The sequence below is a fragment of the Anomalospiza imberbis genome, chromosome 29, assembly GCF_031753505.1.
Source record: "Anomalospiza imberbis isolate Cuckoo-Finch-1a 21T00152 chromosome 29, ASM3175350v1, whole genome shotgun sequence".
NCBI lineage: Eukaryota > Metazoa > Chordata > Aves > Passeriformes > Viduidae > Anomalospiza > Anomalospiza imberbis.
In genome coordinates this window covers 1,017,057-1,033,270 of record NC_089709.1, presented here as the reverse complement: position 1 = coordinate 1,033,270, position 16,214 = coordinate 1,017,057, and the positions used below count along the sequence as shown (strand labels likewise).

Genomic DNA, 16,214 nt, shown 5'->3' with positions numbered 1-16,214 from the left:
TCTTCGGATCCCCGTCCCTGGCTGCGTGCAAGGAACGACGGGATGTGGCGCTCTGTGCGAATCGGTCACGGGTTGGACTCAGAAGTGTTTTCCAAGCTCAGTGGTTCCGGGATTTACGGCATAAACACCGTTTTTCTGCTCGCGCGCTCTCCGCCCCCCTCACGGCCAGGAAGGGCGGGGAGCAAACGTTTTGGGGTGGGGGGGGGGGGCGCCGCCATCTTGCCGGGCGGGGCGCCGCCATCTTGCCGGGAGGGGCGCCGCCATCTTGCCGGGCGGGGCGGGCGCGCGCGCAGGCGCGGCGGGGGGGCGGGGCGCGCGCGTGCGCGTCCCGCCCGTGTGCGGGAGTCACAAAATGGCGCCGGGGGGGCGGGCGGCGCGCGCGGGGGGGGCCGGGCCGTGACCGCCTCCGGTACCGGCACCGCCTCGGGCCGGCACCGCCTCCGGCACCGCACGGGGGTCCCCGCCATCCCTCCGGGCCGGCGCCGCCGCCTCTGGCACCGCCCGCACTGAGCCATTCTCCCCGGCCAGGACCGCCTCTGGCACCGCCCGGGCCTCCCTCGATCCCCCGGGCCGTGACCGCCGCCGGGCCCCCCGCCCCCCCAACCTTTCCCCTCCCGGGCCCCGCCGCCCCGTGAGGCGCCGCCCCGCCGCCCCCCGCGCGGCCCGGCCGCGAGCAGCGCGGGAAGATGGCGGCGGGCGGCGGAGGCGGCGGCCGGGCCTCCTCGTCCTCCTCCTCTTCCTCGGCCGCCGCCGCCTCGTCCGCGGCCGGCGCGCTCGAGGCCTCGCTCGACAGGAAGCTGCAGGCGGTGACCAACACGATGGAGTCGATCCAGGGCCTCTCCTCGTGGTGCCTGGAGAACAAGCGGCACCACAGCACCATCGTGTACCACTGGATGAAGTGGCTGCGCCGCTGTGAGTGCGGGGCCGGGGGGCGGCCGGGGCTGAACGGGGCGCAGCGAGCGCGGCCGGGCCCGGAGGTTCCGGCTCCGCCACCGGGGGCGAGCCCACACCGGGCACTCGGGGACCGGCCGCGGCGCAGGGTCGGGCTCATCATCGTAGAAAGGCTTGGGTTGGAAAGGATCTTAAAGCCCGTCCAGTGCCACCCCTGCCATGGGCAGGGACACCTTCCACTGGCCCAGGTTGTTCCAAGCCTGGCCTTGGACCCTTGCAGGGATAGGGCAGGTACCTCTGCCGGGGCCTCACCACCCTCACAGGGAAGAATTCCTTCCTGACACCTTATCTAAATCTGTCCCTTTTACTCTGAAAACGTTCCCTCTTGTCCCGTGTGCATCACCTTGTCATCCCTGGAGGAACACAACACGCTTGCCTCACCTCCGCGGTGGCACCTTTGTCCTCCTGAGTGCATGATCTCCTAAAGCAACACTTCAGGGGCTCAAGGACCTTGTTTCTGTGCCCTGCCTGGCTGGAGCAGCCTGGGGTGGGCACGGACAGTCCGGGTGCCAGTTGTGGGGTTTGCAGAGCCCATCAGGATGTGTCCCTGACCTGGAGGGAGAAGGTTGGTGTTGGCAAGAGGCTCAGCAGGGCAGTGTTATCTCCGCTGCCGTGGGAAGGTTTGACTCTTCTTGTGGGAGTTCAAGGAAGCTCTGCTTGGCAGGAACAGGGAGATAACATTCCCACCTCAAAGTGTCGATCTGTTGTGTGCTGAACCTTTTGGGAAATTTGGGACAGTTGGGTTTCACTACCAAGGCACTACTGCAGAATGCAGAAGATCCTCTTTCCCCAGAGTTTGAGCTGTTTTGGCTGTACTCCATGGGATTAAGGAGAGGAAGGTGAGAGCTTTGGAGGAAGGGCCCTGGGTCCTCCTGCCTTGCTGTCACTGCCACCTCTCCTGGAAATCCTCCTCCCTTGGACACCCCTTGGCACTGTGGCATCATCCTCAGGGCTCTTCCCCTTCTGCTCCAAGTGCATGCCCCCTGAAGAAAATCCAGCCCATCTCTCCTTGGGATGTGCCAACTCCTCTGCACGTGGCCTTCTCACAGTTGTCCTGGCTCTTCCAAGGCCCTCAGTGCTCTTCCATCCCTCCTTCCCCCTTCCCAAACTCATCAAAAGCCGTTGAACTATTCCCACCTGCACGTCCTTGATGCCCTGTTTCTACCCCAGCTCCTGTCTGCCGCCTCCTGCCCTGAGCCCTTGGCCCCAGCCTGGAATTCTTGTTGGATTTTGTGGGATTCTTTCAAGGTTTCCCTTCACAGCCCTTGTGAGGATCTCCCCTCCACATCCCTCCTTTTATCCAGGTCCCTCCTTAACCATGTTATCCTGCTCACCCGGTCCTTGACAGCAGCTGCAGTGCTGCCATGCCCTGACCCCCCACTGTTTGATTACTCCCTGCTTCCACGGGTTTTTTATTTTTCCCTTCATGGTGCACTTCATCCTCTGCCCCAAGGACCTCACAGTTCTCACGCTGTGGGAAGTCCCTGTCCCAGCTGGAGGAGCCCAGTGCTGGTGCCACAGCAAGTACAAGTGGCTCCGGGTTCATTTCTGAGCATTTAAATGTTTTTAAATCCAAAGCTCCTGTGAACACATCAAATCCTCCTGGTGAGGGGCAATGTGGTGGGGTTGGGGCTCCTGGGGCACAGAATTGTGTATTTTCAGGAAAAGCAGGGGTGCTGGTATTTGACATGTTGCTGTTGCTTTGGCATCTTGCTTCTGAGCCATGCTGGTCACGGCCAGAGCTTCCCAACAGGAATGTTCCTGCAAGGACATTCTTCTGTATCTTCACTTTTGGGAAGTCCCTGATGGGAATCCGAGTGTCCCTGCAGGAGGGTTCGGTCAGGGTGTTTAAGTGTGAGTCAAACGTGTCCATAGGCTCTGAAATGCCATTTTTGTTGGTGCCATTGCCCCCGGTTTGGAGCAGGTGGCATGGCTGGAGTGGGCTCAGCTCTGCAGTTTCCTGTTTGCCCACATTTCCTCACTGGTTTAAGCTGAGGGGAGCTGTTCACCCACTGGGTAGAGCCCATTGCCTCTTGGACCCAGAGACACTTGGATTTCTTTGTGGATCATGTTCATAGCCTTCCTCTGGACCCAGCATGGATCTTTCCTCCTGTATGGTGTGGGTGTATCTTGGTTTGTAACTTGTGGCTCTAACTTTGCTCTGAGCAAGTGGTGCTCTGTATGCTCAGCATCAGGCTGGAATTTCTTTCTGCTGTGATTTCTTTCTGCTGTGTAGATGCTGGATCGTTTAAATCAAAGGTTTATAATTCTTTGAAATCTATTTTACCTTATTTACATGACATAATATTCTGTTATTACATTATTAAGATGTGGAGTCATTGCTCTGTGCTGTTGAAACGTCTCTGGGAGGGCGAGCAGCAGGAGAATTGGCACTCAGGCACTGGGTTTAACTACATCACAGAAGCCCCATTCCAATGGGATGATGATCTGAGGGAAAGCTGGCTGCAAATTGTTTTGGAGCACCAGGCAGCCCTGCTGCAGTTGAATTCCCAGCCCTCGGGGCAGAGCAGAGCACTCTGTGCTCCAGAAAACCCACCTCAGCCTGCCCTGTCAGCATGTTCAGGACACAGGTTGTGAGCAACAGGTTCTGGTCAAAAGTCCTTGGCTCACTGAGTCTGTGCTGGAAAAGCTCCTCCTGGGATGTGGGAGCTGGGGCTATGAGGTGGCCATGGCCAGAGGAGCAGGGTCAGGGATAAAAGCTCCTGAACTGGGGCTCTGAGGTGGCCATGGCCAGAGCAATGGGGTCAGGGATAAAAGCTCCTGAACTGGGGCTCTGTGGGGTGGCCATGGCCAGAGGAGAGGGGTCAAGGGATAAAAGCTCCTGAATTGGGGCTCTGTGGGGTGGCAGTGGCCAGAGGAGCAGGGTCAGGGATAAAAGCTCCTCGTGGGATGTGGGAGCTGGGGCTCTGAGGTGGCCATGGCCAGAGCAATGGGGTCAGGGATAAAAGCTCCTGAACTGGGGCTGTGTGGGGTGGCCATGGCCAGAGGAGAGGGGTCAAGGGATAAAAGCTCCTGAACTGGGGCTCTGTGGGGTGGCAGTGGCCAGAGGAGCAGGGTCAGGGATAAAAGCTCCTCCTGGGATGTGGGAGCTGGGGCTATGAGGTGGCAGTGGCCAGAGGAGCAGGGTCAGGGATAAAAGCTCCTCCTGGGATGTGGGAGCTGGGGCTCTGAGGTGGCCATGGCCAGAGGAGCAGGGTCAGGGATAAAAGCTCCTGAACTGGGGCTCTGTGGGGTGGCCATGGCCAGAGCAATGGGGTCAGGGATAAAAGCTCCTGAACTGGGGCTGTGTGGGGTGGCCATGGCCAGAGGAGAGGGGTCAAGGGATAAAAGCTCCTGAATTGGGGCTCTGTGGGGTGGCAGTGGCCAGAGGAGCAGGGTCAGGGATAAAAGCTCCTCGTGGGATGTGGGAGCTGGGGCTCTGAGGTGGCCATGGCCAGAGGAGCAGGGTCAGGGATAAAAGCTCCTGAACTGGGGCTGTGTGGGGTGGCCATGGCCAGAGGAGAGGGGTCAAGGGATAAAAGCTCCTGAACTGGGGCTCTGTGGGGTGGCAGTGGCCAGAGGAGCAGGGTCAGGGATAAAAGCTCCTCCTGGGATGTGGGAGCTGGGGCTATGAGGTGGCAGTGGCCAGAGGAGCAGGGTCAGGGATAAAAGCTCCTCCTGGGATGTGGGAGCTGGGGCTATGAGGTGGCAGTGGCCAGAGGAGCAGGGTCAGGGATAAAAGCTCCTCCTGGGATGTGGGAGCTGGGGCTATGAGGTGGCAGTGGCCAGAGGAGCAGGGTCAGGGATAAAAGCTCCTCCTGGGATGTGGGAGCTGGGGCTCTGAGGTGGCCATGGCCAGAGGAGCAGGGTCAGGGATAAAAGTTCCTGAACTGGGGCTCTGTGGGGTGGCCATGGCCAGAGCAATGGGGTCAGGGATAAAAGCTCCTGGGATGTGCGAGCTGGGGCTCCTGCAGGGTTGGGGGTGAGCAGCTGCTGGCAGTGACTCCTTGGCTCTCAGGCCTTTGGTGTGTGTCCTGGGGCAGGGACAGGGCTTCAGGAGCAGGGACTTCCCGAGGGCTCTGTCCCTGTGCCCTTCCTCACCCCAGTCTGGAGTGATGCTCAGGGGCACAGTGCCAGGAGAACCGGTGCTGCTGGCAGGGGCTCAGGGAGGCTTAAGGACATCGACCCGTGGGGATTTGAGAACCCATCCAAGCTAAGCCTTTTCTTGTGGCCTCAGCTCTGCTTCCCCTCAGAGGAGGATCTTGTGTGCAGGATGTTCCTTTTGAACTTGTGTTCACTTGTGAACTCGCCCTGATGCTGGGAGTGCAGCACAGGCAGAATGTTTCTGCTGGGAACTTTTTTCCTTTTTTTCAGTTTTTTTGCTTTTTTTTTCAGCTTTTTGCTGAGTGAGGGGTGAGCTCCTCCCCAGGGCACTGGACCAGGAAAGATGTTGAGCTTCTTGAGAGGAATCCTGGAGAGCAGGAGAGCTGCAAGGTGCAGCCATGCTGTGGGAACTGGCTCTACCAATGTAGGGACAACTGGAAAATGAAGCAGGATAGAGAAATGAGGGATCTGTAGATAAAAACTGATTCTGGTTGCAGCCAGGGGTGACATGGGCAGCTGAGAGGTGACAACACACGGGTGAGTGAAGTAACACCATCTTTTGGCACCGTTCCTCTAGTTTAATCCTTGGCAATGTCCTTTAGTGAAATGAAGGAGCTCATTACCATCATTTGCACGTGGATGAGCTTCCCAAGTTTACCCACTCTGAGGAAGGGGTTTGATGAAGTAACTCATTTTGGAGCTTTTGAACATGAGCAGGGTCAGAGGAGCAAGCACAGCTGGGGGAGTCTGAAGATTATTTGTAAATAGAAGATGTCCTCTCTAGTCCTCAGGGTTTGCCTGCTGGACCTTGGAAACTCTGAAACTTTCCCAAAAGCAGCACTGAAATATTGGGATCAAGGTGTGGCTGTTGTGGTACTTCTGTCTGATGCTGACTCTAAATTTTCTTTTGTCCTCAGCTGCTTTTCCTCATCGGCTGAACCTATTTTACTTGGCCAATGATGTCATACAGAACTGCAAGAGGAAAAATGCCATTGTTTTTCGGGACACCTTTGCAGAGGTGCTTCCTGAGGCTGCTTCATTAGTGAAGTGAGTAATGAACTGACAGGCTGTTGAGAGGCTGAGTGTCTCAAAAAGGGAGAATTTTTCTTCTGATATCTCATACATTCTAGAAACATCAGCAGAACTTAAAGGGTTCTGTTGGAACAGCTGTGTGTTTGCAGAGTGGGCATGAACTGGGTTTTAATTTGCACAGGGAGGGTGGTTTGGGTCAAATTATCCTGTGGAGTGAGGGAAGCCTCACACCAGTGTCCTGCAGTCAGGGGGTAAAGAACTCTTCTCTTCCAGGGATCCATCTGTTTCCAAATCCATCGAAAGAATCTTCAAAATCTGGGAGGACAGAAACGTGTACCCTGAGGAAACCATTTTGGCACTGAAAGAAGCACTGAGTAAGTTACTCACCCTTTGCATTTCTCACCTTACAAACGGCCACGTGAGCTCGCTGAAGTTGTAGAAATAGTCTGGGGTCACTGAGGGGAATGAGGGGCATTTGCACCTGGCACAGGCTGTAACATAGCTGGGTGTGGGACGTGAGCAGCGCTGGATTCTCCTCTGCTTTACTTCTTTTGTACCTTTCTTGAGGCAGCTGTGAATTCTTCCCTTGAACTGGAACTGCTCCAGCTGAGAGCAAGCAGAACATGAGGCTGAAATGGTCCTACACGTCCTGACCAGGGTGCTCTGGCTCTACCTCCTTGCCCTGTTCAGTCATAGGCTGGTTTAACTAATCGTGTTTCTGGGGTAGGAAGAGGCAGGAGCAAAGCTGGAGGGTGAAGAGCCCTCAAGTCCTTAGGGGAGAAACACGTGGAGTCGGTTAAAACCAGGAATTAGCAGTGCAGTACTTGCAGGAAATCACTCCAGGTTTTGGCTTCACTCACATCACCAAGAGCTGCAGGTGCTCAGGAAGCCCTCAGGTGTGGTCTGAGGGTCGGTGGCCATCATGGCTGGAGGAATGTGGTGTCTTGGGTCGGGCTGTGGCACGAGGACAGGCTTGAGCTGGGTGTTGCATGCTGAGAAGCAACGTTTGTGCTTTTTGCTCTGAAATCGCTCATTTCTGTAACTTGAAAACAGGTCTGTGAGGTTCCAGGTAAATCAGGTATTGTGGCTGCTTTCCCAATGGGCAGCACTTGTCTGTTCCATGCTGATTCCACTACAGCCTCCCTTAAAGAGTTTCATTTTTAGATTCCTTGTGTTTTCCCTTTTTACTGTGATTTTTGAACTGCATTAGTGTAAGGGCAAACAGAAACTTGATTTAAAAATGGCAGACCACCCCCAGGTTGCTGCATTCCTGAGTAAACTGAGGTTCTCTTGGGCATCCAGCAGCTCCTCTAAGGAAGTTGGTCGAGGTATTTTAAAACAAATTTCTGTTCACTCTTTCACCGTGCAACTGTATGGCACCAAAACCCAGATTTTGACAGGAATCCCATAATGCCAGACTGCCAAAAATGAAATGTTTTCCAGGTACCACTTTCAAAACTCAGAAGCAGCTGAAAGAGTCTCTGAACAAACCGAATAAGCCGTGGAAGAAATCACAAAGTAAGGAACCACTGTGAACTCTGTGCACTAATGCAGAAATTGGCTGCTCGAGGAGCAGAAGGGCTGAGCCCAGTGTGGGCTGAGCCAGCTGAGCCTGCAGGCTCACAAGGGCCCCAAGATGTGCACACCAAGGAGGTGTTGGTAGAAAATGACTTTGTAAAGAAAAGAAGTGAGGCAAAAATAAGATATGAGAGCAGAGGTTGTGGACAGGAGAGGAAGGAGCTGGTGGAACCTCTTGGAAACTGCTCTTAGACCGGTCAGAGATGGAGAGAAGACAGAGAGAAGCAGGAGATGGACATTTCCTTCATGCTCAGGAACACTCCTGCCCCAGCAGGCCGGGCTGGGAGGAGGAACCTGGAGCTGGGAGTGCAGGGACAGGATGTGACAGTCCAACAGTCCAGAACCCAGACCAGCAGGAGAGAATTTATTATAACAGAGTGACCTTAATGATCTCATGTTGCACCAGCACCCTGAGTGGTCCCCACAGAGGCGGTGAGATGTCAGGTGTGACGTGTGGCACATCAGGTGTGATGCGTGACGTGTGGGACATCAGGCGTGATGAGTGACACAGGGTGACATCAGAAGGTTAAAAGAGTTGGGGAGTGTTTATTACTGTGTATATTAACACCAGAAGCTGCTTTCCCAGACAGAACTGGGCTGTGTCCAGCGTGGATGGAGGGTTTAGTGCTTTGCTTCTCATCGGCTCATTTCTTCTTTCCTGTTTCTCCTGTTTTGTCCAGAATCTGATGGATTCAGTCTCTTGCCAGCAGGACTCGTCCCCCCACCCTGTAACCAGGTGTGACAGTTGTTAAGGCTCTGAGCATGGTCAGACCTAGGAAGTGCCCAAGGGAAGCCCTGCCCACAGGAAACCTGGGCTCCATGTCAGCTCCAGGTCTGGCACTTTGGGAATAACATTCCCTTCCTTGTAGAGAGGTGTAACTCCTTGGATAAGGCTGTCAGATCGACCTTGTTGCAGGGACTTGTCTTCCTGAGGAAAAGGTGTGCCCAGGAAATGTTCAGAGCATGTTAAAAAGCAGCAGTGTCACTTGTTGAGCTCGGTCCCAATCCAGCTGTGCGTGTCCGTGACCCCGTGAGCTGCCAGGAGCCCGGAGCACTGAGGGACACATGCATGGAGGGGAGGATGTGATGGGTAACACGTGAAGTTACCTTAAAATATCTTTTATTAGGCTGCCTTTTGTGACTGACTTTCCACTGGGATGTGGTTCCTTAATTTCTTCACAATCTTCCTTTATCCCCACAGCCTCCACCAACCCGAAAGCTGCTCTGAAGTCCAAGATTGTTGCCGAATTCCGAGTAAGTCTGTGAGTGGAAGTGACCCGTGGCACTGACCCCCACCTTGGGGGTTTGCATGTGGGGTGACCCCAGGCCCAAGAGTCACCTGTGACGTGGGGGCTGTGACACCCATGGGGCCAACACGGGAAGGGTCTGGGCAAGCTCAGGACATCCCTGTGAAGAGGAGTTTGAGGTGGCTGAGGAGTTGGTGGCAAGAAATTGGTCTAAATTCAGTCCCCTGGCAGAGTGGGACATATTCATGAAATGCACGGGCACCTGTAGAGTGAAATGGGGAGTAAATAAAAACAACCTGTCCCTGCTTTTAACCAGGAGATTTGTGGAATTGTAAGCTCCTTCCTGAGCCCAGGTTTGCTCATTGTGAGATCTGAGGTTGAAAATCCCAGGCTCCATGTGGTTCCTGGGTTAGCTCTTGCTTGGAAGCAGTCTGGAACCAGAGCAGAGGCAGGGCTTCTCTTCTCTGGAATGTGATGAGGAGGCTTTTCCTGATTGTTTTTTTCCAGCCCCAGTCCCTCATTGATGAGCTGCTGTTGTACAAACGCTCAGAAGATCAGATAGAGCTGAAGGAGAAGCAGCTTTCCACTATGAGGGTGGATGTCTGCAGCACTGAGACACTCAAGTGCTTGAAAGGTAAAGCCCCGAGGGCACCGAAGGTGTTGTGGGAGCTCCTCAATTCTTTCGAGATGGGAAATGCCAGAATTTGTGTCTGGGAAATGCCAGAATTTCAGAGTAAGGTTAAGAACCAGCAATCAGGAGCCAAAAATCTTGGTTAGTTTGAATTTCTGTGGAAACTCTCAGGTGCAGAGCTCAGACCAAGCAAATGACTGTCTGAAAACCAATACTGCCAGCAACCAGGCCTCCTCTTTGCCAGATCCCAGTGGCCGACCAGGGATGACCAGTGGAGTATGCAGCTCCACTGTCCCAGTATCCCAGGTGCTGCCATTGAGGCCACACTTCTGTGGTTTGGAATGTGGCAGCTCATTTCCCTGGTGTTCATCTCCCTGCAGATAAAACAGGAGGGAAGAAGTTCTCCAAGGAGTTTGAAGAGGCAAGTTCAAAGCTGGAGGAATTTGTCAACGGCTTGGACAAGCAAGTGAAGAACGGCCCCTCGCTCACCGAGGCGCTGGAGAACGCTGGGATATTCTACGAGGCACAGTACAAAGAAGTCAAGGTGGTGGCAAATGTAAGTGTGCCTTTTCTGGATCCTCCACAGGTGGAACAGCATCTGCCTGTGTTCACTGGGCACCTCGGAGGCTGGAAAATGCCTCATCTCTCTGTTCTCAAATTAAAAAGTTCGTGGGGTTGGTGTAAGGGTGGTTTCCAAAGAGAGCAGAATGGAGGGTTGGGGCAAAACAAGGATATGCTCTCAAAATCCAGCAGTTGGAAGCTCAGTTTGTGTGTGTTGCTGGAATGTTGGATACCCTCTAGATTCTTAAACAGAAATTAAAATTTCTGGGCAAAATTACAGTTAGTGTGACAAATCCTGAATTCTGGAAACATGAGATTTATATGAGAACTAGATGAGCGAAGAAAGGACGGTAGTAAAGTGTTATAAAAACAACCAGCACCCTCCAGAACCTGCCAAAAGCCCCGAATGGGCATTTGTTAAAATATGTGGGGGGTTATGAAAATTCTTTTAATTCAGTGGAAAAAGTTTTTATCCTCCCCACTTTTTGTGGTTGCTGCCCTGGGAGTCCCATGGAGAAGCCAAGTTCTTACCACTGCAGGGTCCAGGGATTTGGAATTGGTTTTCTCAGGCTGTGTGTTGCTTCCTTAAGGAAGTGACTGAGGCATGCAAGATCCCCAGTCCAGTGTCCTTCCTTCCTTAGGCCTATAAAACATTTGCTAACCGAGTGAGCAATCTGAAGAAAAAGCTGGACCAGCTGAAAGCAACCCTGCCCGATCCCGAGGAGTCTCCTGTCCCTTCTCCCAGCATGGATGCTCCATCTCCAACGGGCTCCGAGTCCCCTTTCCAGGGGATGGGGGAGGAGAACAGCACCCGGTCTCCAGCAGCTGGAGGCCGCAAGATGGTCTCTCCAGAGCCTGCAACAGATAATCGAGATGTGGAAGACATGGAGCTCTCCGATGTGGAGGATGATACGTCTAAAATCATTGGTATGTGATTTGATAAGGGACAAACCAGCCTTTTCCAGCTTCATTTGGGATGTGGAGGAGGCACAAAGCCTGTGCTGGGCTGTGGGCTGGGGCTGTTGGGTTTGAATCTCCTGGCAGGGAAGTCCCAGTCCCACTGCGATCATTTCCATCTCCCAAAACATTTATCAAAGATGTTTCTACATCTGTGGGAATCAGAGTTGATGTTCCCCGAGTCTTTTTGAGGGGACTGAGTGACCTTTCTGCTTTTGTTTTCCCCTCTCTGCTGCAGTGGAGGAGAGGAAGGACAAACAGGCTGCTCCGGCCCCAGCCCCCGCCAAGACCGAGAGCGTCCCCAAAGCGGTGCCATCGGCTGCTGCGGCTGCCACAGCCTCGGGGACGGTGGCCACGCCGGCCCCAGCCCCTCCGACACCCCCGGCTCCAAAGGTGGTGACCACAGCTCCCATCCCTCTGGCACCGGCACTTGCCTTACCCAACCTGGCCAACGTGGACCTGGCCAAGATCAGCTCCATCCTGAGCAGTTTGACGTCGGTGATGAAGAGCACAGGTGAGTTCTGAGCCGGGCCGTGGGCACTGGCACTAACGGAGCTGGGTGATCATTTAAAGCTTTAATTGTCTCAAAATAAAACGTGAGTGAGTTACTGCTCTCAGAGGTCTGGTTGGGTCTCTGGCACATGGTGTCGCTTCCTGAGCCTCTCCTTGCTCGTGCTCCGTTGTGCCTGTGGGAAACCTGAGTCAAAAGCACGTGCGTTGCCGGAGCAGCGCAGGTGAGCGGTGTGTGCTCCTGCCCCAGGTGTGAGTCCCGCCTCGAGACCTTCGCCAGGGACCCCGACCAGCCCCTCAGCTCTCACCACTGGCCTGAAGACTCCTGTCCTGGGAACCCCGTCTGCTCCTTCGAATCCATTAGCAAATATTCTCTCCAAAGTTGAGATAACTCCGGAAAGCATTTTGTCGGCTCTCTCCAAAACCCAGACTCAGACAGCGCCAGCGCTGCAAGGTACTGGGGTGGGTGTTGGGGGAGGGCTGGCAAGGGTCTGAGGGCAGTGGCCAGGCTGAAATGTTCTGCTCTGCTTGTCCTAAAGTGAGAACAGAGGGAGAAAAACTAAATTGGAACGTTTTACGTCTTTGGCACGTGTGGATGGTCTTTCTCAGGTAGCACAGGTGTCACGGAACAGTGAGATTTGTCACTTCCCTGTACTTTCCTGTACTTCCTGCTTGTGCTGTGGCTGAAGCGCACGTATCTGGAACATTCCCCGAACAGGACAGGAGACCAAGAGGTTCTGCTCCTGCTCTGGCACCTTGCCAGGGTCACCTGGCCAGCAGGGCAGGTTTTCCCACTCCTGGCTGCAGACCAGGATGAGTTCTTACCCGCCTGACTCGATGGTGTAATTTATATTTGTAGATCAATCCAAGCCTTTGGCGAAATGTTGCAGCTCACTGGGCGCTAGTGTCAGTGCAGCAAAATCCAGTCCTCTTCGTGGCTGGAGACTGGGGGGTGTAAAGAGACAGCATCCACAGTGCCAACATAGGAGCCTGTCCCACGGCAGCGGCTTGGGGTGATTTGCCCCTGCCCTCAGTACCTGACGCAGCAGTTCTGTTTTCCAGGGCTGTCGTCCTTGCTGCAGAGCGTGGCTGGAAACACCGTTCAGTCAGGAGAACCTGCCTCGCAGAGCACCTCGGCATCGCCAGCCAACACAACTGTGCCGTGCATGAAGGGGAGGAATGTTCCTTCCAATCCGCAGTCCTTTATAGCCAAAAGTTTTGGTTATTCTCCAAACTCAACCACCGCAGAGGTTTCCTCCACTTCAGTCAATAAGGCTCCCGTCGGACATACCCCAGCACTGTCAAGCTCTGGTTTTAAGCCACCAACTAATTCCCTGGGATTTTCCAGTTCCCACCCTACCAGTCCTTCCTCCCTTTTGCCAACAGAAACCTCACTGGCTCAATCCTCCGAAATTCCAAAAGCCAAGCTGGAATCAGAACCCCCTTCTCCCAGCTTGGAGATGAAGATACACAATTTTCTGAAGGGAAACCCTGGCTTCAGTGGCCTGAATTTGAATATTCCCATCCTCAGCAGCTTGGGGTCCAGCATGGCAACGGAGAGTCACACCTCTGACTTCCAGCGTGGTCCCGCCAGCACTTCCTTGGACAATGTGGACGGGACACCAGTGCGTGACGAGCGCAGTGGGACGCCCACCCAGGACGAGATGATGGACAAGCCAACGTCGAGCAATGTCGACACGATCTCCCTGCTGTCGAAAATCATGAGCCCCGGTTCTTCAACTCCCAGCAGCACAAGGTCGCCTCTGCAGGGCCGGGATGATGGATATTCCCAAGAACTTCCCAGTTCCGTGCATGGCTACCGGCCCTTCGGCCTTGGCAGAGAGTCCCCGGCCAGCCTGTACAAGCCACCTGTGGACAGCAGGGAGATGCCCTCCTCCTTGATGGACTCCTCCCAGGAGAAGTTTTACCCAGATACATCTTTCCAAGAAGACGAGGATTACCGTGACTTTGACTACTCTGGGCCGCCGCCCTCGGCCATGCTGAACCTGGAGAAGAAGCCGGTCAAGTCTATCCTGAAATCGAGTAAACTCCCTGATTCTGCGGAGTACCAGCCAGTGCTGTCCAGCTACGGTCAGCGGTCGCAGGAGTTCGGCGTGAAGCCGTCCTTCCCCCCGGCCATGAGGTCTATCCTGGATCAGAGCGAGAGCTGCGACCCGCTGGCCTCATCCCCAGGGATGTTTGGGAGCTACGGCCGCAGGGGAAAGGACTCGGCCTCGGACGGGTCCCCGTCGCCCAGCAAGAACGATGTGTTCTTCACGCCGGACTCCAACCACAGCGCCCTGCCCAAGCCCGGCCTCCCGCAGAAGCAATACTCGGACTCGCCCCACGCGCTTCCCCACCGCTCGCTCTTCTCTCCCCAAAACGCCCTCCCCAGCCCCGCCAGCCGACCACCCGCGGCGGGCGGGGACAAACCCTTGGGTTCCTCCATCTCCGCCACCTCCACCATTGAGTTCAAGAACATGCTCAAAAACGCCTCCCGGAAGCCCTCCGAGGAGAAGCATTTTGGGCAGATTCCCAAAAGCAGCTCCGGCGAGGTGGGGAGCTTGTCCGGGGCTGTGAAGGGCGAGCCGCAGCCGCCGGAGGAGCACTACCGCATCGAGACCCGCGTCTCCTCCTCCTGCCTGGACCTGCCCGACAGCACCGAGGAGAAGGGGGCCCCCATCGAGACGCTGGGCTACCACAACGCCTCGAGCCGGGGCATGTCGGGGGAGCCGATCCAGACCGTGGAGTCCATCCGCGTGCTGGGCAAGGGCAGCCGGGGCCACGGGCGCGAGGGGAGCCGGGCGGGCTGGTTCGAGCTGAGCAGCGGCGGGAGCGCCTTCGACAACGGGCCCTCGGGCTCCTCGGAGCTGCCCGGCATGGGCGGCTTCCCGGCGCCCTACAAGGAGCACGTGCCGCCCTTCCCGGAGAGCGTCAACAACTTCCGAACGAACAACTTCAGCTCCGCCTTCGAGCACCACCTGCCGCCGCCGCCCCTCGCGCCGCCTCCCCTGGAGCACGGGAACCCCTTCCCACGGGACCCGGTGGGGCCGCCCGCCGTGCCCCCGCCCGCTCCCACCAAGGACCACGGCGGCCTCTTCCCGAGGGATCACTCGGTCCCTCCCCGCATGCCGTCGGTGGATCACGCCAACCCCTTCTCCAAGGAAACGCCCGCGCCGCTCCCGCTGCCCCACGGCGTCCCCCCGCCCCCCTCGGTGGAGCACGCGGGGGTCCCGTTCCCCACGCCCCCGCCGCCCCCGGTGCCCGGGGAGCACGCCGGGGTCCCCTTCCCCGCGCAGCCGCCGCCGGCCGGGGAACACGGCGGGGTCCCCTTCCCCGCGCCACCCCCAATGGAGCACGGCGCCGGCGCCTTCCCCAAGGAGCACGGTACGATGCAAGGGACGCTGAAGGAGCACTTCGGGGGAGCGCAGCCGCGGGACCCCCTGCCCCGCTCGCGAGACCCCGCGGGGCCCGGCCCCCTGCCCCGGGAGCAGCTGGGGGCCGCGCGCGGGCTGGGCCCCCCCGCCCACCGGGACCCCGGGGGCCGCGGCTCCGTCCTGCTCCGCACGCCCCGCGCCGAGTTCCGCCCGCGGGAGCCCTTCGGCGGCAGAGACCCCTTCCAGAGCCTGAAGCGGCCGCGGCCACCCTTCGGAAGAGGGGGGGCCCCCTTCTTCACCCCTAAGCGCCCCTTCTTTCCTCCCCGGTACTGACACAGCTGCCGAGCTCCCGGGGCTGCCCTTTCATTTGTTTTCTTTTGTCTTTTTTTTTTTTTCTTTTTTCTTTTTTTTTTTCTTTTTTTCCTTCCCTCGACGACCCCTGTAACCTTCTCCTAAATTAAATGTTCTGTACTTTCGGTTGGTTCTACCCCCAGCCCCCCCCAGCATTGGGTGAGACAAGAAAACAGACACAAAACAATGTTTTAACGAGAAGAAGCCACGTTGCTGTTAAATAAAACCTTCAGTAGTAGTTGAAAAACTTACGACAGAAAAAAAAAATTAAAAGAAAGGAAAAAGTCTGAAAGCTTCGAGAGGAGCGCTGAGTGGTGTTGGGGTGTTGGTTTCCAGCCGATCCCCAAATTGCTGCTGCAGGGAGGGGAGACTCCCCTGTTCCTCCTGTCTGCCAAAAGCACCAAGACAAGGCAAAAACAGGGTCGAGGAACCCACCCAAACCCACCGTGGAGCTCCATGGGACGTGGGACTCCGGCAGCACGAAGGCCCAAGCCTGTCCCCCGTGCTTGGGCAGACTGTGGTTGGGTTTGGGTTCATTTGGGGATCTTTTGATTTTTTTTGTTTGTTTGTTTTTTTTTTCTTCCCCCGCCCCGGGATCGCTGTTCAGACTTTCTACGTGTGTGTATATAGCAATCACTTTTTAATTCCCTCTGGGATCGTTCACCACACGCAGCCGGGGGGCTCAGAGCGGTCCCCCCCCACGCACCCACGGCCGCCCCCGCGGCTTTTATATGAAGTTGGGATTTTACTTGATTTATTTTAATTATTCTTTTGTTGGTTTTTAGTTGCCTCCATCGTACCTGTTTGATACCGGTGTGGGCTTCAGGATCTGCATAAAAAGTACCAAACCAGCCGCTGGCGGGTCCGTTCTTTCTCGCGTGCGCTCCGCCGCCCCGGGCCGAGCGCTCCTTCCCC

At 56.1% G+C, this 16,214-nt stretch overlaps 1 protein-coding gene across 2 annotated transcripts; it reads left to right on the top strand.

The window, feature by feature from the left end:
• The first annotated feature begins 606 nt into the window (after nt 1–606).
• On the top strand, nt 607–15,859 carry RPRD2 (regulation of nuclear pre-mRNA domain containing 2). Of its 2 annotated transcripts, XM_068174913.1 has the most exons (11): nt 608–912; nt 5,973–6,102; nt 6,361–6,461; nt 7,531–7,605; nt 8,867–8,919; nt 9,420–9,546; nt 9,924–10,099; nt 10,746–11,031; nt 11,300–11,575; nt 11,822–12,025; nt 12,634–15,858. In XM_068174913.1, exons 1-11 carry the CDS (start codon nt 687–689, stop codon nt 15,279–15,281), a joined length of 4,302 nt encoding a protein of 1,433 aa, XP_068031014.1. In that variant the 5' UTR covers nt 608–686; the 3' UTR covers nt 15,282–15,858. The 2 variants fall into 2 exon arrangements, with proteins under 2 accessions (XP_068031015.1, XP_068031014.1); XM_068174914.1 differs by lacking the exon at nt 7,531–7,605 and having other exon boundaries at nt 607–912; nt 12,634–15,859.
• Nucleotides 15,860–16,214: the final 355 nt, after the last annotated feature.